The sequence below is a fragment of the Pteronotus mesoamericanus genome, unplaced genomic scaffold (genome assembly GCF_021234165.1).
Source record: "Pteronotus mesoamericanus isolate MK-2021 breed Mesoamerican mustached bat unplaced genomic scaffold, CSHL_Meso_final scaffold_31, whole genome shotgun sequence".
NCBI classification, from domain to species: domain Eukaryota; kingdom Metazoa; phylum Chordata; class Mammalia; order Chiroptera; family Mormoopidae; genus Pteronotus; species Pteronotus mesoamericanus.
In genome coordinates, this window is record NW_026555312.1 from 9,758,050 (window position 1) to 9,779,837 (window position 21,788).

The 21,788-nt window shown below is 39.6% G+C and overlaps 1 protein-coding gene across 5 annotated transcripts in view; it reads right to left on the reverse strand.

Annotated features, from left to right (window-relative positions):
- CDKAL1 (CDK5 regulatory subunit associated protein 1 like 1) overlaps positions 1-21,788 on the reverse strand; it is a 609,813-nt gene that overhangs the window by 31,498 nt on the left and 556,527 nt on the right. For 4 of the 5 annotated variants that reach the window (XM_054592196.1, XM_054592193.1, XM_054592194.1 and 1 more), the window contains 2 exons: positions 4,130-4,213; positions 701-865 (listed from right to left, as the gene is read on the reverse strand). The exons of the other annotated variant lie outside the window; for it this stretch is intronic. In XM_054592196.1, the coding sequence (XP_054448171.1) occupies positions 701-865; positions 4,130-4,213 (249 nt within the window). The remainder of the gene's footprint in view (positions 1-700; positions 866-4,129; positions 4,214-21,788) is intronic. 5 annotated transcript variants of the gene reach the window in all.

Below are 21,788 nucleotides of genomic sequence, written 5' to 3' on the forward strand. Positions count from 1 at the left end.
TTGTGCCACAGGAATTTTTAAAACACGCAGTACCTGACGATTTAGTCAGGGGTAGTGACCTCTTTTCCCTTAGACTGTCAAATTTAAAGAAATGACAACAGCCAATGCAACAATAGCTGTCGTGTTTGAATGTATCAAAATTATACTTATTTTTTGTCAGATAGGCATAAAATATTTTTTTTTGGTGTGCTACAGAATTTTAGCGATTAGTGTACGTGTGCCATGAGATGAAAAAGGTTGAAAATCACTGCTCTAGTGAGGCGCGCCATAAGCACATATACTGCCAAGCTTAGTGCCTGTTTAACAGTAGCTTTTTACTATGTTATAAACAGCTTTGTAAAGCAAGAAAATATTTCTTCCCTCACCCTCTTCCACTCAGGATCTACTGACACAGAAACATACTGGATCAGATCGTCTTTGGTGTTAAATCTTTCACCTGAAAATAATGGCTGTTGCCTTCCGCTTCTAGGCTAGAAGCAAAAACAGCTTATTTGCTTTACAGGCAGAGAGGGGAAAAAAGCTAAAGGCATCAGCAAAAATGCATCTTTCTCATTCAGATTTCTATCTGTCAGAAAAGATTAAAGCCTCATGCATACATAAAAAGGGTACTATAAATGATAACAGAAACATGGTCTGGAATCACCGTGCATCCACAGCTGCTGTTTTATTGGCAGGGAGAGGGAAAGCATCTTTTACTCACCTCTGTTAAACCTGAGACTTCTCCTTTTGCTAACGGTTTGCTGATGGATGGTGTGTATACTTTGGCATCTGATACTGGCTGCCCTTTCATAAAATGCTTTCCTGATTCATAAATGTCCACTTCGACCATTTTCCCCATGAATGTGGGGTTCTTTGGCACTAAAACCTTAAAACAAATTTTTAGAAGGCTTAATTTTTTTAAATAAACTTTTAATTTTAAAACAATTTTAAATTCATAGAATCACTGCAAAGAGAGCACACCGAGCTCTTGTATATCCCACACTCAAGTTTCCCTATGAGAACATTTTACATTAGTATGAGAGATGCATCACAATTCATGAGCCATTATTGGTATATTACTATTAACTAACGTCCATACTGTATTCAGAATTCCTCAGCTGTCAACTCATGTCCTTTTTCTATTCTGGGATCCCATCCCAAGCAGGCTCTATCTTCCAGCTGCTCCAGGACCTGGGGACCTGGCAGGAAGGGGAGGCGCTGTGGGGGGAGCGGCGGGCTGCGGGCAGCACGCTTTCATTGCAGGCCGCCTGCTGTCCGGAGGCATGTGGAAGGCAGGCCTGGGAAATCCCCCAGCAGCCAGCCAGTCGCTTTTGGACAGGCCTTTGATATCCTGCTCTTGGCTGTCCCATGCAATGAAGAAAACGGAGACAATGCTGATGAAAGCCTCATACTTTTGATACCTTCCAAGTTAGCTGTCAGAGAACTCGTTTGAGCACACACTTCAAATAGAGGCCTGCATGTTTGCGTGTATATATGGGCATGCGTGTGTGCATGACCATGTGTTTTGGGGGAAGAGGAAAAAAATATCTAAAAGAAACCTTTTCAATAACCCAAACATGGGTGTTTGGAGGTAAATGGCTCCTTTTAACTAATGGTTGCCATTCAGTTCTTCGATCTGTTATGAAACACAGGTGCCATATTTTGCTATGTATAATGAGCACCTTTTTTTTGCCCAAACTTTTGAGGGAAAAAAAAAGGGTGCACATTATACATAGGAAGTACTAATTCCATATGTATACAAATGTTCTTAATTCTTTTAATTATTTGTTACATAAAATTTCTTGTACCACAATATCATCAAAAATAAATGCTAAAATTTATAATACAGAAAACAAGTATCTAAATATAAATAAATGAACAATTGAATTAAAAAATTAAAATGAAAGATTTTTTTCCTTGAAAGTTTGGGCCAAAAATGTGGGTGTGCATTGTACATGGCAAAATACGGTATTTGCTAGTTCTGCCTCCTTGTAGAATCAGCTACTCTGAAGGGTACTTTGGCTGGTTCACAGGAAACTGTCAGATGGTCTCTTTCCACTAGAGATTTCGGATAAAAGTACTTGTTTACCTTGAGCAAATGTTTCCCCTGCCTTGGGACTTACAGGTAGTCTGTATGCATTATGTCTCCCTCACACTTCTATTTTAATAGCATAGCTACTTGCCAATCTTTTAAAGTTAGGATCCAAAATAAATAGACTAATTCTAATCCAGCAATACTTTGATATCTTGATACAATCTTTACTTCTGGAACTCATCTTATTAGAAAAATAATTCCTATGAAATCTTTGATACTTAGTTGTAGAGACAAAAAAGTCAGACGAGAGCCAGAAGTTCCACAGCCAATTTCTCTGAGAGGCAAAACTGGATCTTGGTCTTCTGAGTTTGATTTTTTATGACCACTGAGTACACTGCTTCATCAAAGTATAGGAAGAAGGTCACCTGGGTGGTGAATTACTCATGGCAAGTAACGAACTAAAAGAGCTTTAGTATCAGAATATGAAAGCCCTTTTAAATCGGTTTTTATAAAACAAGAAAATCTCTAGAGTAAACTATCCCTGGGAGATGTGGTACTATTCTGGGGGAAAATAACTCGCCTTGATCTGCTGCCTTGATCTGAATGAAGGGCTCAGTGTTTTTCCCCCTCCGGTTTTAATAATTGGAAAAAGCCCGACTGCTTTAAATTGGAGGAAACAGCTAATGAGGCATGCCATTGCCTTTAAAATGAAGGGGAAAAAAGTTCCCCCGCTGAGGCAAAAACCCAGATGGCAAGAGAAAGGAGAGGGAAGAGGCAACAAAAATACAATCAAGCTCCTCCCCAGGGCTGAGCAGAAAGTTGGCCTGAATAGAAAAACGGCTCTCTGGAGTCAATTAATGAGATGGAAAATGGGGAAGAGACTCAGCTCAGACATGGAGTGCTGGAAATCCTTCCTCAATTGTAGTCTCCGTTGGGTACTGAACAGGGCTTGTTTAGTCTGGGTCTTGAAAAGCTTCCTCCACCTTTCCTGAGGACCCAGGGCACAGTCTGAGGTGGTTCCTCGTGGAACATCAGGACTGGAGGCCTCTTCAGCTACTGCTTCCCTGCTTTAGAACAGGCTCAGTCTGCTGCCCTTGGCCATTCCTTACCTGACTTGCCCGCACTGGTCTTAAGAGCCTTCCCAAGCTCCAATTCCAGCCATGACCCATAGAAAAAAAATTCACTTCTCATTTGATGAGATAGGAACAAAAAGGGCGGGGGGGGGGGATGGATTTGATCTTAACAGTTAATAATCCTGGAATGACCCATGAATCCCTGTCCCCATGAAAGTCTCCCACCTAAGAGGGCATGCCCCATCTTAATATCTGCCCTGAAGGAAGGCAGGCTGTTTCCTCCATTCACATTGGAATTTTCACCACGTCGGGAAGTAGAGTCCCAAATGCGGGAACAGAAGTCTGGCTCCTGGTGAGGCAAGGCAGGCGAGCTCCCAAGGGCAGTGGGGGACGCCCTTCAGGCTGGCCTCGAAGAAAATTCTCAGAGTAAAGTTGCTTTGATCCTCACATTGCTCTCCAGAGTTTTTCACAAAATTTAAGTTGAATCCAAGGAATAGACTCTTTTTTCTTTGCTCCCAGAATTTTCATCAAGGTGGGAGTTTAAAAACAACAACAACAACAACAACAACACCAAAACCAAATACTAAAACTAAACAAAACTAGAAAAAAGCAACCAACCAATCAACCTGTCTGAGTGCCATGACAGCAAGAGGAAATCCCTGCCCTTCCACACTGATGTCGCCCATGCAAACATCCTTCCTGCTCTGGACGGGACTTTCCCCTCCACTTTGCCAGGCTGTGGGAATTCTGGCAGGGATAGCTGCCTGTTCCAAACCCCAAAAACCTGACGCTGGCCCTTTCACAGACTCGTGAGGACTAAACTACACGTATTCCTTTACAGAGAATGTTTCGTAGACTAAGCCACAAAGATAAGCCCTGTGTTGGCCCAGCCGGCTTGATGCTACAAAATAGCCTTGCTGCAACAAGATTCTACAACCCTCCCCTCTTTCAAGTTCCTTTTGCTTAAACCGACTTACTTTCAGAATTCTTTTTCATTTTCGAGAAAGCTTAAGAACATGAAAGTATCTCTTGTATCTCTTACCTGCTCATAGAATCGATTGTGTGCAACATAAAACTTGGAATCAAAAGATTCTTCTGTTACTAACACTCTCTGTCTTTCACCAATCTGGGAAGAGAAGGAGAGAAAAAAGGAATGATAAGGGCAAACACTTGAGAATTTAAAATAAATGCCAGCCCAAATAATTCTTTACCAGTAAATAGTATCCTTTTGAATTTAAAATGGACTCTAAATTGCTAGTTACAGCTAGTACAAGAATCACAGATTCAAATTTCCTGAAAGACATTAACTATTTGGTAATATAAAATGAGCATAGTATGAAATCTAATTTTCTTAACATAGCTATGAAACAAAACTTTATCTTATTTCCTCCTTCAACAGAAGATAATTAAAGCTTCTAAGACATACAACAATCTTCTAAATATCACTTTGTTTCTTGAAACAAAGTTGCAAAACAAGTCAGAACAAGCTGCTTCTAATCCAAATTTATGATAATATTTTGGCAATATGAAAGAGTAGTAATAAACATTAATTTGAGTTATGAGGGATGTAATACTAAAGAAAATGCTTCCAAAAACTAGTCGTTAAGTCCTTGCACCTAAACATTTCACATGTTGCATACTATTCTGAAGTTACTGATTAATTCACACAGCTATTTATTTATTATATACACTTCCAGTCACAGGCAACTATCTCTTCTATGTAGCAGCCATGACCCCATATTCATATTTTAAAAGAGAAATAAGAGAAATAAAAATATGGGACTGCTAATGCTCTACAGGATTAATTTACATTTATTTATATTTATGACCTAAACGTGCATTTTTAACAACCAAGAAGTTAAATCAGACAAAACATGGGTTAAAAAAAGTGACTATTCTAAAATATTCTACCATTTCCAAGTTTATTCCACTGTGAAATGTATCATTTAAAGTATCAATTGCTTATTTTTACAAGGCTGTCAAAATGTCTGGTGTAGCAAACAAGCTGTATTGAATGATTATGCGCAGAATTATTTTTGCCATTGCTACTTGGTAAATATAGCCCTCCATATTAAAGCACACTGGCATGGAGATTTTTAAAAAAGCGATCGCTAGTCTCATGTGTAGGGACTTGCCACCATGTTCAGGCAATTCCCATGCAGGAAACATAAACACAGCTGCACTCAATAGACCACCTAACAATTAAAAAAAAAAAAAAAAAGGAAAGAAAAAGAACAGCAAAACCCTCTTCAACATATAATGCCAATACCTAAATACACCATAATTTACTATTTTTTTTTCTATCTCATTAAAAATGTAGCCCCCTTAGCCAAAGCTTGCAAGGTTTCTAGGATGATACTTACTGCAGACTTAGTTCACTTTGAAAACCAGTAATAGTTCCAGAAACAGTAATTTCTTTTAAAAATCAAGTAGCAATAAAAGAAAGTTCCCCCCAACTTCTACTTTGAGCTTTGTTCATTAAAAAAGACAGACGAATACTGGGTTTCACTGAACTATATTTTTCTACAAGAAACTTAGAATGTTTGCATACATTTCACAGTATGAGTTGCTTACAACTTAGGATAAGTGTCTGTTGATGGTTCTTAAGGAAATCTGCAATTACACTCCATCTAACATTAAGTTTTCAGGAAACTAATCTAACAATAATATGAGATTGTAGAGACACTGAAACCATGATGTTGCTTCTTTCCTCTTGATAGAATTAATGTGGGCAGTGGTAGCCATCATTTTGTTCTATTTTATCTCGAGCTAACAATGATCATATATGTACGCAGAGAGTTCGACCTGCTACGTTTATACAGTAGAGGGCAGGGCTTTCCATCGACCAACAGAGAGCTATTTGTAGGTGAGTATTTAACTATTATTTGCCAAAGGGATTCAGGAAAACTGCTATGCGCAGTCACTTATAGTCGCAAACAACTCTTCAGTCACCCTTTTTTGTCCTCTCAGCCATGGATGTTTTATCTCATTGGTGGGGCTCTTAAAATTCCTCAGAGAAAACTGGGCAAAAATGAGCATAAAAAAGCTACGACCTTGATCAAAAGCTGCTATAATCTACCCCCGGCCCCTTAAAAAAAGAGAGAGAGAAAACGAAAAGAAAAGTAAGACATGCTCCCAATATTTTTTCAAAATAAAGTTACAAAGAGGTGAATATAAAGGTGAATATAAAATACAACCTTTAAGAGGTTATTTCAAATAGATTGGTGCAGCCACTATAAAGAGCAGTATGGCAGTATAGAGCTACCTCAAAAATTACAAATGGAACTGCCTTATCACCCAGCAATTCCATTTCTGGGAATAGATCTGAAGAAATCTGAAACACTAATTCAAAAGAATATATGCACCCCTACGTTCACTGCAGTGTTACTTGTAACAGCCAAGATTTGCAAGCAGTACAAGTGCCCACCAGTAGATGAGTGGATAGAAAAGCTGTGGTACATTTACACAATGGAATACTACTTGGCTGTGGAAAAAAAAAAAAAAAAAAGGAAACCTTACCTTCTGCGATAGCATGGATGAACCTGGAGAACATCATGCTAAGTGTAACAGCCAGTCAGAGAAAGGCAAATACCATATGATTTCACTCATATGTGGAATCTAATGAATGTGTGGAACTAACAAATAGAAACAGACTCAGATATAGAAAAAAAGACTGCCAGTTGTCAGAGGGCGGGGCCGTTGTGGAGCTCAGTGAAACAGGTAAAGGGATTAAGGAAAACAAAAACAACTCAAAGACAAGGACCACAGTTTGGTGATGACCAGAGGGAAAAGGGGGTGGGGGGAGGTAGAAGAGGTTATAGCGGGGATAAATGGGTATGGAAGGAGACTTGGCTTGTGGTGGTAAACATACAATACAGTAGTTAAAAAAAGGGCAGAAAGGGGAAAGTGATGAGGAGGGAGAAGGAACAGTCAGAAGGAGGAATATATAGATCTAGCAGAAACCTGGCAGAGAGGAAGGGTTACTCAAAAACATCCAATGCCACCTATTTGAATTGGACAGGAGGGTGGGAGGACTCAGAGCTTGGATCGGTTATTTTTAAGATAAAAGCGATTTGACTACATTTTGAGACTTCACATTCCTCATTGAAAAAATGAGTTTTGTTAGAAGTGACATGGGGGGAGGAGGGAGTAGGACTGAAGTAGGATTATAATATGGAAAGGATCTTGCCAGTTCCAAAATTCTAAGTCATCATTCATGGCGGATCTGTAGGTTAGGGACTGACAGGAGCGCAAGGTCTCAGGTAAAGGAAATGGGCACTCTAAATCCAGGCTCTTGTGTTTTACAGTAAATGTACGCTTAGAGCTCTCGGCAAAGGACAGCTACTTTCTTGCTGCACTTAAAGTAACAAGGTAATCTTTAATACCCATCAAGAAACATTTACAGTGTCTCAAAAAGCCATGGATCTAAAGAATCCCCTCAAAATCTTCCCACTGAAGCCTGCCTCCCTGTTTTTGAAATCCTAGGACAACCTTTTACCTTTTGATTTGCCTTATAGGTATATAATTTATAGCTGATTAAAGACAATGCTTATTTAATCTCTACACCATTGTAGAGTGTAAGAACTTCGGGAGGGAAAATAACCGCCTGCTATACCATTTCTTTGAGAAACTCAGTTTCCATGGACAAAATTTGACTTTCAAGACATTTGTCAGGACTTTTGAAAGTGGCTTTCAGTCCTGGCACCTACTTTCACAGGCTAGGCATACTCTGTAATTCATTCATCAAATGTCAGCAGAGAAAGTAATTTTTCCTAGAATGTGCAGAACTTCATGTAGGCCATTCTAACCTGACTTTTTAAAAAGACCTTTTATGGAAAATGAATTCTAAACATAGACTTGTAAAACCACCCCTCCATTTCACAGACTGGGTCACTAAGGGTAGGAAAGGGGCAGGACCCTCACCGTCCGCGAGACCCGCCATCCGGGCGATCTCATGGAGCTCCAGGCCCGCGGGCCTGGCTGTGAGAGAGTGAGGGCGGCACAAGTTTCTAGGTCTTCTTGGGGAAAAAAAAAAAATAGGAGGAAAGGTCTTATGTGTTTTTCTTTTGAACCACAAAGGCAGAAAATAAAAGTCCTATTCCTCTAACTGGACAAAGAAGGTAAAAACCTGAAGGGGACTTAGCAATCTCTGATTTCACACAGGGGAAACTGAGGTCTGGCAATGCAGTGAGCTGCGCAGTGGCAGACAGAAGAAAAGGCCGCCTTGGGAACACTGCTGCCACTTGATGCCTCCCATTTAATTGCTCGCCACAGAAAACACGCATCATCATGGATCTAATTCTGCAGGGCATGACGCTTCCTAGAGCAGAGAAACATCTGTGACAAAGAGCAATGTTTCTTAAATTCAATTTTTGTGTAGATTTTTCAGTATTGTTACATAATCAGCTAAGCTGTGTTACTTGTGTCACATCTATGCTTAAAATTTCCCAAGTGCCTGAAGTTGTGAGAAACATCAGTTCTAACCATATGGCCAGATAACACACACACACACACAAAACACACTAGCTTTAAAAAAGCAGTGGTTTCTAACAGAATTTGGTTGTTGAATGAATGCTCATTCAAGTATACTCTATTTTTTTATCTGTCCTAAAACAAACAATATTCTACATGACTATATGAGGATTTAAAGAGAGAAACGAAAAAGAATTGCTTTAAGACAGGCAGACAATACTGAAATTAAACAAAGACATTAGAGTATCTGGGCTTTCACTTTTAACCCAGTAAGAAATATTGCTGGTATAAATACTCCTTGAACTAGAAGAAGCAAAAAGTATCTTTTAAACTCATATACGATTTTAAATATAAACTTTATATCAAGTTTATTTTCTCTTTACTTCTTTGTTTTTTGCCCCTTCTCACTTTTGTTTTCCTTAAACAGAAAAGGCTGAGATGTGGCTTTGGAAAATAATTTCAATTCAATATCAACTCTGAAGGATTAGATTAGCTTAGAGTTCAATATTTCAATATAACTGCCCAGAGCATCCAAAACACTTATACAATATATTTGCGGACCAGTGTTAAGAGAAATATTTATTTCCTAAAAACACTTACAAGAAGGTAAGGAAATTATTTTGCTTCCCATGAAAAGTTTGTAGCAATTAATTTTTCTAATTACCTGAGGGAAAAAATATAGATTAAAACACACACTTCAAATCTCTCATAATTATTTATACCAAGTTCCTAAAAAACTTTGAATTCTATCTCTGTTTATCCTGCAAAATATTCTGACATGCTACTTCTGCAACTATGTTTTTTTTTTTTTAATTATAGATAATAAAAAACAATTTTTCTACCTGGCCGGTTTCTGAATGCATGACTCTGGGAAATGTCAAATGTCTTTCTTTAGTTCCAGTCAAATTAGTTTTTTCCCCCCTCAAAGCTGCCTGGAACATGTTAAACACAAGGCTGTGACCTTAAACTCTGAAATAATATTTCTAGTGTCTGTGCAAAAGCCTGCCCTCACATACACCTTTAGACTAATTACTGCAGTGTAATGTTGCCGGTGAACCACTGTAATTACACTTGGAGAAAAGTATGGTCTTGTTCTTTCCTAGCTAATGAAAATGATAGCCTTTCCATTGTGATCCATCATTCACAACGGGCAGAGCATGCGATGCTGGGTCTCCAGGGTATACAGTCATTTTCCCGACTGTTTATATACACTTCTGTGTTCTGGCCCTGCAGAAGCTGGAATTAAAGAACCAGGCACACTTATGCTAAAAACAGTCAACAGTAATAATAGCAATAACATTAAAATTTAATATCATCCTTACTCCACAAGGCCGTTCAATAATGAAATAGGGCCATGACACAGGAATGTATGTCAAAATGGTGAGGGCATAAAAAACAAGTAATGAGACTCACAGTCCATTGTATTCAAAATGCTTGCCATCAGTTTATCGGTCTAGGTAAGGATGCCTGAGAGAAGATGCTGGACAGCTTACTGGCATAGCGGCTGGATGTGTATATGACTTTTAAACAATAACAGGAAATACATTCTATTAGATTTTCAAAGAACAGTGTCTTTTTTGTTAAAAGAAAACACATTCCTCAGCTTTACTTGTTAATGCAATTAAATACATTCAAAAGGGAAGGTCCCTTTAAGTATTTAATCTATATGTATTTATTAATTGCCATGAGTATCTTGGTGGCCCTATTATTCCTTTCTCGTATTTCAGAAATAAGGTAAATATGTAGGAAAATAAAAATAATTTGGCTTTTTAAAGTCCTTCTTCTCAAAGCAATGATACAAGATATAAAGACCAGACTCAAGGCAGTTCAGTTGAATCAAGTTAGACTATGACATTTCTTCTGACAAGAGCCTGGTGGGCTGCTTTCTTTAATCACCAGCTAATATTTTTTCTACCCATGTGTCTAGCCCAGTAAGAGAAAGACAACCCAAGGGAGTCTCTTCCCAGGTGGAGGCAAAATCCCATCCTTAATAGCAAAGCTATTTCATCTGCTGGTTGAGAGCCAATAGTATAGTAATAGTGCTTTCTCTGGTTAAAATAAATTTTGACAGAAAAGTTAACATGACAAAGTTACATGACAAATTCCAGCATCAGAAATCTATACTTGAGTGCTGATTGAACTACCAATTCAAAAACAGCCAAGTCTTTGAACCATTTGCCTGCACATTTTTGGTATTCTAGAATATTCCAAGGGTTACCTACACTGCTTTTGTGGCATTTTTTTTTTTTTAAATTGTGGAAAGAACACAGAACATGAGGTCTGCTCTCTCTTAACAAACCCAAACAAGTTGCCCTTCCTTATCACAGGCGTAGCACAGTATGTTAGATCTATTTTTCCCACTCCTTGGAAACTCTACAATGCCTAGGCAGTACAGGAGAGTGCTCAGCCCTGAAAACTATCTAAAGTCCTATGGCCAGATGTTGCCAACAGTATCATCCACGAGTTCCTCTTAATGGAATGGCTAAGTAGGACCAATATGGGACTATGTATGTGGAACCCTTTTTATTACAAGTTCAGTTCTAAGACTGAACAACTATCTCCATCACTTCCACCTTCCTGATCTTTTTCTCATGGGTCCCCATCAGTCATTACTCAGAAAGTCTGAGCTTTTCTTCCTTGATTGGCTTCTCTCAAGGCAACCACCCTTACAGCTCAGACCTACTGAAAAGACTGCCTTCTCGGAAAGCATCTTTAGAATCTTTGTTTCACTGATGAAACAATCAATGAGCCAGATTACAAAGAGAAAGAAAGACAACTGAGTTTTTAGAGATTTAGTGTTCATGTAATCTAGTAATGTAAGTAATTACTTGCCAATTCCCCTCATACTTTTGCTCAAAGACCTCCCTCCAAAAGCACTGAACGATGCGTGCTGGGAGCCAGGGGCCTGCAGTCTCTTCCACTACCAGACGCTTCATTGCTACAGTGTAAGACACAGAAAGACTCAAAGAAAGATTCAGACACCTGGAGGAAAAAAGGTGTGGGTGTGGTATGCGGTGAAAGAATACTTTTCAAATATTAAATTACAGGAGAAGATGGATAAGTTCTAGTTCACCCAGCTTCTAAATGTGAATTCTTCGAGTCATGAATTCAGAACTGGCGTGGGTGGAGGAATTAATAGATCATTTAGTTCAAACTCTTCACTTTACAGAGGGAAAGACGAAGGCCCGTTAGAGATTAAGTGATGTGGTCAAACATACAGCTTCTAATATTCATCCATAGATTAAAAATGGATTCTATCCAGACCTTTGATTTTATGCACGGTAAGTGAATTCTTGATTGACTCTCAGCCTGTACCATCCAGGAGAGTGGCCACTAACAACGCATGATTGTTGAGCACTTAAAATGTGGCAAATCCCAATTGAGGTGTGCTGTAACATACACTCCAGTACAAAACACACCAGATTTCAAAGACTTAACATGAATAGAAGAGTGCAAACTATTTATTAATTTTATATTGATTACATGTTGAAATATTTTTGATATATTGAGTTAAATAAAATACATTATTAAAGTTAATTTCACCTCTTTATTTTTATTTTTTTAAAAGATTTATTTATTTCTAGAGAGAGGGGAAGGGAGGGAGAGAGGGAGAGGAACATCATTGTGTGGTTGCCTCTTGCCCCTGCCCCGCCCCCCCCCCCCCCCCCCACCCCGGCCCCCGGCCCCTGGGGACCCAGCAGGCAACCCAGCGACCCGTGCATGTACTCCGACCTGGAATCGAAATGGTGACCCCTCGGTTCGCAGGTGGATATTCAATCCACGGAGCCACATCAGCCAGAGCATTTTTTTACCTTTTTATTGTAGTTGCCAGAAAATTTAAAGAAATATCTGTGGTTCATGCTATATTTCTATTGGACAGAGCTGCTCTGAAACATTACTATCTAGTCTTTAAGGATTTAACAGAAATTCCCCATTTCACTATTTAGAAAGAACCATATTTGTCATTTAAATTTTTTTTAACTCATCAAAAACACTATTAATTGTAATGTAAATGTAACACTTTAATTTTAAGAAAGAATGCATACATAGCTATACATTGTAAAGGCAGGAACTTTGAATTGCTAAATTTTTCTTTCTGACCTTAAAATTATTACTTTCATCTTTCTGGTTGACCACAGCCTCTCCACAAGCTAAACCTTGATCAACTTATTTATTATTTTTAGGGAAATCCAGGCATCCAAGGGGAGGACATCTACATTTTCCAATCTGTGTTTTCCCATTTCGTGTAGCTACAAAAGCAGCCATATAAAAAACAATGGCGTTTGGATGAAAAAGGCAGAAATCGATCATTATCAAGTTCATTTTTTCAAAAGCCCCAAAAGAATGTGCAAAATATGTACCATCTTTGGTAAGATAAATCTTTGGTTATCAACCCTGTTACCAAAGAACTCAGCATAGATGTGAGCAATAAATAACACGTGCAGTACACACCGCCATCTTTCAACCATTTGCCAGTCAGAATTGAGGCAGAGGAAGCAGAAAGGATTAAGCCGAAATCAAAGACAGCCAAGCTCTAATGGTGTCTAATTAGCATAACAAAAACACTGCCACAATCTTTCAGCAGTGGGCAATACATCTCATTAAAGAAGACTGAATAACAATTATTCTCTCCTGCTCCCCAGCCCCACCCCCACACTGCTTGGCTTAGCTCTGGGAGACCCTGAGAGCTCAGCTTGAGAGCTTCTGTTTATTGGCCTGGCATTCAGGCTGCAGGCTAAAGAGCCCACTTGTATTACTGTGCACCTGCACCTCAATGCTTTATCCCGATTTCCTCTCCTGCTGTGAAAATGCAGCATCTTCAAGCGCATACAAGTCCTGCTATGCAGTCTACAGGTATATAATCTTGAGATATGGTAATCATGACCTGAACAAATGAATACTAGTTCCCCCTAAAATGTCTTTATCTAAAGAAAAGTGATCTATTTGCTTCTCTTCACCTATTCTGTTTTTCCTCTTTAATATTACTCCAGTCTCAGAGTTAATGAAGCTAAATTAAAATTCTACCAAATTTTATTGCAACCAGTAATTAGCTGTGAGCATGCACGCACACACATGTGCGCACACTCCCCCATCAGGCGGTTTAATGGGAGTAGTTGGATTCAGACCCATCCCCTCTCCCAATTTCCTTTTGATGATAGAAAACTGAGAAAACATGAAACTCAACAAAACAAAACTGAGGTTGCAGGTAAGCACGTGGGTGGGTTTTGCATAAATTTAAACCAAGAATAAAAAAGTCGATTTAAGCCAAAAACAAACAAACAAAAAAAACCCACATTATTCCAGGATGGTTACTAAAAAAAAAGATGCAGGCTTTAAATAACCTTATGCACTTACTCATACCAATCTACTTTGGGGGAAGCACTGAGTGGGAAGAGGAGAGAAACAGATGAAATTATTTAATCCAAACAATTTCCAATTCTGAGTGATATTTTTTGCTCCTTTCAAAAGGAACCTCAACATAAGGGCTGATTTGATTTTAAAAATATTTTTTTAAATAGATTTCTTGTATGTGCCCTGACTGGGGATTGAACTGGCAACCCTGGTGTACCGGGATGATGTTCTAACCTACTAAGCTACCCAGCCAGGGCCCTGCTTTGATTTTTTTTTTTTTTTAAAGCCTCTTCTACCAAACACAGCATTACATAGTCTACTTAAACCTGAACACTGCCATGTCTGCAAACTGCTCTAGGACAATCTGTTTATCACACACGTAGATAGGAACCTCTGTAATTGCTACTGAGACTAATAGGAAAAAAACCCAACTTACTGAGTAGCTGGGAAAACATACTGAACCTATTTAGGGAGCCTGGATATTCCAAACTGCTGTAAAGTTACTGCATTGCAGGAACTTAGAGACCTTGAGACTATTCAAGTCTTCAACATTATAGACTGGAGTCCTGGTGTGAGACATTTTAATACGATACAAACTCTGCAAGTGGCAGCATACAGTTAAAATAAAACTTGGGATATCACCCAAATCCTAAAATGCCCTTCTCTATGTGGTGACCTACTCAGTATTCAAAAGCCAGCTGGTTTCTGCTTTCCATCCTACAAGTAGAGTGGATTTTTCTTTTAATCTTCTCTCCTACTGACTTTCTCTTGTTTAATAGATAGATCACACTGTAATTTTTGACTTCTTGCCTATTTCCCCCCTAAAGTTTTACCAAAAGTAGTATCCAAATGTAACACATTAATATAAATTCAATACTGCTTTATATTTTAAAGCACAGTAACTTTGTATTTTCATCCCCAGTGAGATATCTTTCAGTCTATGACCTCATGTCATGTCTTACACAGGTTTCTGGGTACATTGGCGCGATCTTCTTCCCTTTTAAGAGAGGTCCCCAGCCAGAAGATGAGAACTTGAAGAGCACTAATCAGGCAGTCAAGAGGCCCGTAGTTCTGCCTCTGCCACTAACTGGCTGTTTGACTCCAAGCAAGTCATTTCACTTTGGGGCCCCAGTTTCCTCATCTAAAAAAAGGGGGGAGCTTGAAATCAATAACCTATAAGGCCACTTGTGACTCACATATCCTGTGTTTCTAAATTAAGAGTCGCATCGGGGAGGCTGGCCCAGTGAGGGGTCCTGTGGTGCACACTCGGGGCCCCCCTGGGAAGGGAGGTTCTGCTGGCAGGGGCTGAGGCATCCCAAGGACATGGCCAGGGGCTGGCCCTCACAGCCTGTCCCTGGTCTCATCGCCGCTGTCCCTGCCTTTCACTTCCAGAGCTGAGACCCAGCCTGGGATCAACGATGGTTACCAACGGCAAGGATGAATGAAAAAATGAACAGAAACAATGTTTCCGCGATTCAGTTTACCTGTTTGAAAGAAATAATTAAAATAATTACCAGGCTTGAATCTTGAGTTGTCTTCAGGTGATAAGCTAGCTTTCAGGAGTCAGTGTAACTCCTGGAAAGGCTTGACTACTACTGGTAAATACAGCTGACAGCACTCCTCCTACGGCCAGGAGCAGATTTCAACATTTCCTGCATCTTCCATTTACTACCAGAAGATAGCTCTGCGAGCTGAAGCACACTTGTGACTTCAACATTACTACCGGGTATCTTGATTTAAGTAGTCAGGAGAAAATATTAAGTAGAAAACTGTCTTGGGGCTCTATCCAATCACTGCTTCAGAACAGGAATAAGTTTTAGAAAATAACGCTACGGATACGTGTGGAGACTAGACCGTTACTAAGCAGCTAACAAAGAGGCGGGCCACGGCGGCTGGGGGCCTGGGGCTCAGCAGCCCCACTGGGCTGCCGCGGTCCCCTTCAGGAATTTTGCCTGAAAAGCAGAGATAACTCTTGCGCTCACTTTTCAAAGCCTTGACTCAAAAGGGTTTCAGAGAAGTAAGACAAAGCATATTTAATGGGGAGAAAGGAGGAAAATTGCCAATATTGATAAATCTACAATTCATTTTCTCAGTAGCTATTGGAAAGATGAATCATGCAGGGGAGTGGGGGGGGAATCCTGAGCAGCTTCTTGTCATTTCTAAAATATGATCCTAGGCCTGCCTGAAAGAGTTAAGGGTGTATAAATATTTATCATTCTTCCTTCAAAAGGATAAGGAAATTCCTTCTGCATACATGAATTTCAAATTGCTAAGCAGGCATTAGGACATGGTCATGGGTCCATCATCTTAATGAGTATATGGTAATAATGGTTATGGTGGGGGTTTTTATTTGCTTACATATGATTGAAAAAACCCTACAGATTTTGATTTCATACTCAGGCATGCACAGACCCGAGAACAGTTACTGCTTTTAGAAGCGCGTGGATGGGATGGCTGACAGGAACCCCACCAAGGCCTTCCAGTGGGGCCAGGGGAGAGATTCATTAAAAGTGATAAATAGGACGTGCCTTTCCTAACGTTTTGCAATTCCATATTCAATAAAGCAGGCCAAGTGAATATGCATTTTAACTGTATTTTTAAGAGAGTTTTCAGATTTTCATTACAGATTAAACAGTTATTTGTAAATGAGTACCTCCTCTTCATTAACAAATCAGAATCACAATAAACAGCAACTCTGCTACTAACCAGTACACAGGACAGTGCCATAGCTTGGCACAACAGCAGGGCGAAACACTCTGTTTACCTTGAGCAAGCTGATATCTTAAAATGTTTTCAGGGAAACAGCCTAGATGAAAGCTCACAAGATTCCAAATTTCCTGAAATGAGAGTTTGTTTCTTCTACTTGTAGCTATATTCCTAGTGCTAAACACCATACCTGGCTCACTGTAGGTTTTAAATAAATGTTTGTTGAATAAATGAATGAAAGAACCAGGTCATTTAACAAGTATATAGCTATATTTTGGTAGTTACATTATCAGGCATTGATATTTTTTGAAAAATTGCCAGATAGGAATAACATTATCAGAGAGGTTATTTTCAAAGGATTTAATTTCATAATTTCTTCTAAGGAACAAAGAAGTAATGCATTTTTTTGTTGTTGTTGTTGCCACCTGCTTAACAGAAAGCAGCTGGAATAATCTTATTTCACATAGTAATTTGTTTACTAGTTTTTATCAAAGACTTTATTTTTTAAAGCAGTTTTAAGTTCGCAACGGAACTGAGAGGAAGGTGCAGAGATTTCACATGTATCTCCCTGTCCCACACATACCCAGCCTCCCGTCCCACTGAGGTGTCAAGGTAGGCTCATTAATGGTAACAGATGTGCCACCCTAGTGAGGGATGTTGATAACAGTCCCTTATTTTTCATCTTCACATATACTTGTGTAATTTCCAACTCAAAGATGAAGAACACAGAAAATTTAAGGAACTTGCTCAAGGCTCCTTTGTGAATTAGACATAGCTCGCAGGTGCCAAGCTTCCCAGGCTAGGGTTTTCTGTAACACACAATGATGTACCACTTCTGCTACTTATTTTGTGTCTGGTATAAAGCACAAAACAAGCTCCTAAAAGAGACAGCGTAATAACCACTCAACACAGTAAAGCAGAAAAAGATGGGAAATGGAAGAGGAATATTCATTATCATCATTCACTAATCAATAAAGAAGGAAAAGAATTAAAATGTTTTCTCAAAATAATCTCCTAGAATTCTCTGCCTTGTGTTACGTTACAACATATCAAATACAGAACTGCTAATGCCAAAATGCAGACTAAGAAAACTGCCTTAAAAATCAGCATATCCTTTTTGCGATTTGTTTTCTAAACTGACTTCATCAATGTGAAGATGCACTGGATTTCCACCATTCAGAAATGAGAAGATTTGGGGGGAAAAAGTCATATGTGTGCTATGCGCTTGCTACCAAATCACAGTCATAAGACAAAAGCACAGTAGAGTCTTCAAATAGGTACTTGTTCCCTTTACAGGAACATACACGTTGAATAAAAATTCATAAAGCCAAATAGATAGCCCCATGGACTATTCACACCTAGGCATAAATTACTTGGGAAGAAGTTTAAAATCCAAAATACTAATCCAGTTTCCCTCACAGTTATTTCAGATTGGTTGAGGCTTTCTAGGAATTAGTAAAAGATTAGATAATTACAGCTGGCCCAGATGGCTAACTTCTGCATGCTTCTAAAAACCTTTGGAGCTGTAAATAGCTGACTTTACCAAGCTACTGGCATATTCCAGTCGATATATTCTTTCATACTGTTACTGTGGGTATTTAACTAATTATTAATAGGAAAAGGGGAACAAAGGGAACTAGACATTGAGCTTAAGGAGCTGAGGAGCATAAGCCTGTTTGCTTTAACAGGAAGCTATAACTTTTTACCCCAGGGAATCATAGCATGGCTCCGCCAAGGGGATTAACACTCCTCCCTTTCCCCCTCCAGTACCAGATTGCTGGGGGGTGCAGGGGGAGGTGCTGGATCACAGAGGCCTGTCACTCTAACTAGGGGGTGTGGACCCATCCAAAGCCCGTGAAAACATGGGAAATTGCCTGGCCATTTTGAAAAAGCATGTGGTCTGTCCCAGGCCCAAGCTAATATAATCCTAGGGGAACAAAGAAGCCCTTTCTCTCCTCCCCCCTATCCCCGCCTTGCACTCGCCCCGGGCACTTGCAAGTCCTCTCTCCATAGCCATGTGGTCTTAGTAGCCATGTGGCCCATGGCTGTGTGTACTGCACACACATGCTTTAGGAGGGAGCCTGGACAGTGCAGCACAACAATGAACCGCAGCTAGAAACCCTCGCTAAGGAGCGGGATGCTGGACCGGACTGGACTTGAATATGGAGCAGAAACTCTGGGCAGTGGCCTTCATCCTGGCCCCAATGAAAACAAGATCGGGCTTTTCCCATGGCAGGATGGACGGAGACGAGACTTTGGGAAGTTAGGAGGGGAGCCCCCTTAATTGTGCACCATCCCGGAAATGCACCATGGAACCCCATCCTCCCATGCGGATCTCAGGAAATTCTTTTCCTTGCGATACCATACAAAGTGGCACCAGTATCAGTATCACAAGGACCAGAGGGTGATATAAAAATTAAAGGTCACAAAATTTACTGTTTCAGTGGTGGTGGTGTATAGGTAGGTGGGAAGGATTCACCAGGAAGCCTAAGCTACAGATGGAGAAAATTAGATTCTACCACTTCTATTAACCACTGTGGCTATGGGCACAGGCACCTCTCTCACCATTACTTTTGTTCCTGTGATAAAATGGATTATTTTATTTCTTCACCAAACACCCTAGGGAGTAGGTATTGACTTTATCCACACTCCACAGATAAGGAAACTAAGGCCCACTGAGGTACTCTTAGCTGAAGTCAAATCGTTTATAATGGTGAAATTGAGTGATTTCATGGAAAAAAATTCTAAAATTCAGAGTGACGGAAATCTCTTACTTGAAATACACATAGACAGAGACTTGGGTAGCAAATTAAAACTGCTGTTTTAAGAGTTTGATATTAATAGTCACAAAATTAAAATAGTCACAAAAACTTTATGTTTTAAACAAATACAAAGATCTAGTATTATGAATAAATGATTACTTCCAAGTTCTTGGGCTTGCCAGAAAGGCAGTAGGTAAAATATATGAAATGAATTCAATGATAAGTATATTAAAATATATCCCCCAACCTGAGCACTTCCTAGAAAACACAGGCGAAATGCCCCTGAGGAACTACTTGCCCCTAAGCATCTTCACATTCAGTGCATGATTTGCTGAGCATTGGTCTTGAGGTCAAATTAGGCCCAGACTGATAAACTGACAAGTAAGGAAACATCTTACTATTAACAAGCAAACACATGGTAAAGAATTGATCCAGGGCAACGAGTCTGGCGAACCGACAGCAAGTACCCTTTGCATTACGGCCCTGCCCCTTCATCCTCACGCCTCGCTTCCGCTTCTCTCCTCTCTCCCTCCCCATCCCTTTCTCCATCTCACACCCTCATTCCAAGTGGGCAACCTGAACCCCTCCCCTCTTTGAAAATCCCAGACCCTCTCTGCAAAGGAATTGTGGCCTTTCCTCATCCTGACAAGGGTGAAGGAAGACACGCAGCGTCGCACCAACAGCAGAGAAATTATGTCCCTTCTAATGAGTCTGTCGCTTGCTCTCTCCTAGGTCAAAAGGTAACAGGGATACTGGCAAATAAGAGTTTCTAAACTTGTAAAACTAATTGTGACCGTATTCCTGTCCCGCTTTTGCAGTTGATATGTTGTTTAGTTAAAAAAAAATAAGAAAAATGTGGCAGGCTGGAATCACTCCCTGAGCTGTTTGCTCTGCTGGTGAGCAGCCACAGTGCTATCGAAAGAACATGGAACTGGTGCAGGCCGCAGGCGAGGCTTTGAGCTTCCTGTGCGTGGGGTGGGTCCTCCTGGATCTCAGTTAGATGCAGGGAGAGCCAGTTCACTCAGCAAGTGAGAACAGGTGTCATTCCTTAAGAAACTGACAATTGCTACATGAAAAAAGGTTGTTGGCGAAATTATCACTGTCATAAGTTCAGAGCTCCAGTGATTGGACATGTGGTTAAGTTATTGTTTGGAAACTTTTTTTTTTTTTGGTACCATTTTCAATCAGATTAATTCCTTTCACAAAGACTTTTAACATGATCATCTTTCACAACGTGATCCCTCCTTCCTCCCAACTAAAAAACCTTCTATACAAGTTAAAATTAACATTAAAACCAAGTTTTTTAAAAAGCTACAAATATGGCCATGGCTAGGTAGCTCAGTTGGTTGGAGCACTGTCCTGCTATAACACCAAGGTTGTGAATATGATCCCTGGTCAGGGCACACACAGGAACCAGCCAATGAATGCATAAATGGAAAAACAGATAGATGTTGCTCTCTCTTTCGAATCAATTAAAAAGTAAGCTGAAAAATACAGCCTCCTCTTCATTGTTTCAGTTCAGAGTTGTGCAGGGAACATCATATTAACAGCACACTCATGTTTTCTCCACTTTCAGTGAAATTACAACATAATGGTGGAGGATTTACAGAGAAACAATAGGCGCTGGCTTTCTATGAATTTTACCTGATAAAAGATCCTTAAATATAGAGCCCCTGTCATACTGTTTAGAATGATGATACAAAATGTAATTTCATGACTGTCTCCCTTTCTCTGTCATCTTACTCCTTCCCCCGTACACCGCCCTGGCCTCGGGTACTGTGTGACTGTCCCTTGAATCTCCACTTCTCATCCTCTCTGCCGCCCTATGCTTGCAACTCTGGCTGCGTCTTTCTTATGTAGTTGACAGATCAAACAATGTATCAAGGGACGCTAAAACAGGCTGAGTTCAAGAGAGATTCTGACTTTTATTTGGACAAACGACTCCTTTTTACCATCTATAAAACAGGCAAAGCATGTATCTAACTACCTTTACATTAAAGAAACAGAAAATATCAGCTAAAATACTACAGCATACATTTAAAAGTTTTACTTCTCACATTGATTTATTCACCGTTTCTGGTTAGGTTGCTAGGCTTTGAGAATTTTTTTTTTTTAATCAAAAACAAACTATTACTCTATGTATTTACTCTCATTATCTTTTTGGAATATCATCAAATATATCTGTAAATGATAATTCTTCAATTTTCTTATAGAACAAACATTGGAGTAGACCCAATAGTCATTTCTGAGGCAATTGTATCTTTTGCTACAGGAAGAAAAAGTCAGTTGAAAACCTTAAATACTGCCCGGCAAGGTTGAAGATCATATCACACTCTTTAAATCAAGTCTTTCATTTTGTAAATCAAGTGCTCTGGTTTTGTTGAAAACACCTACTATCCTCATGTATTC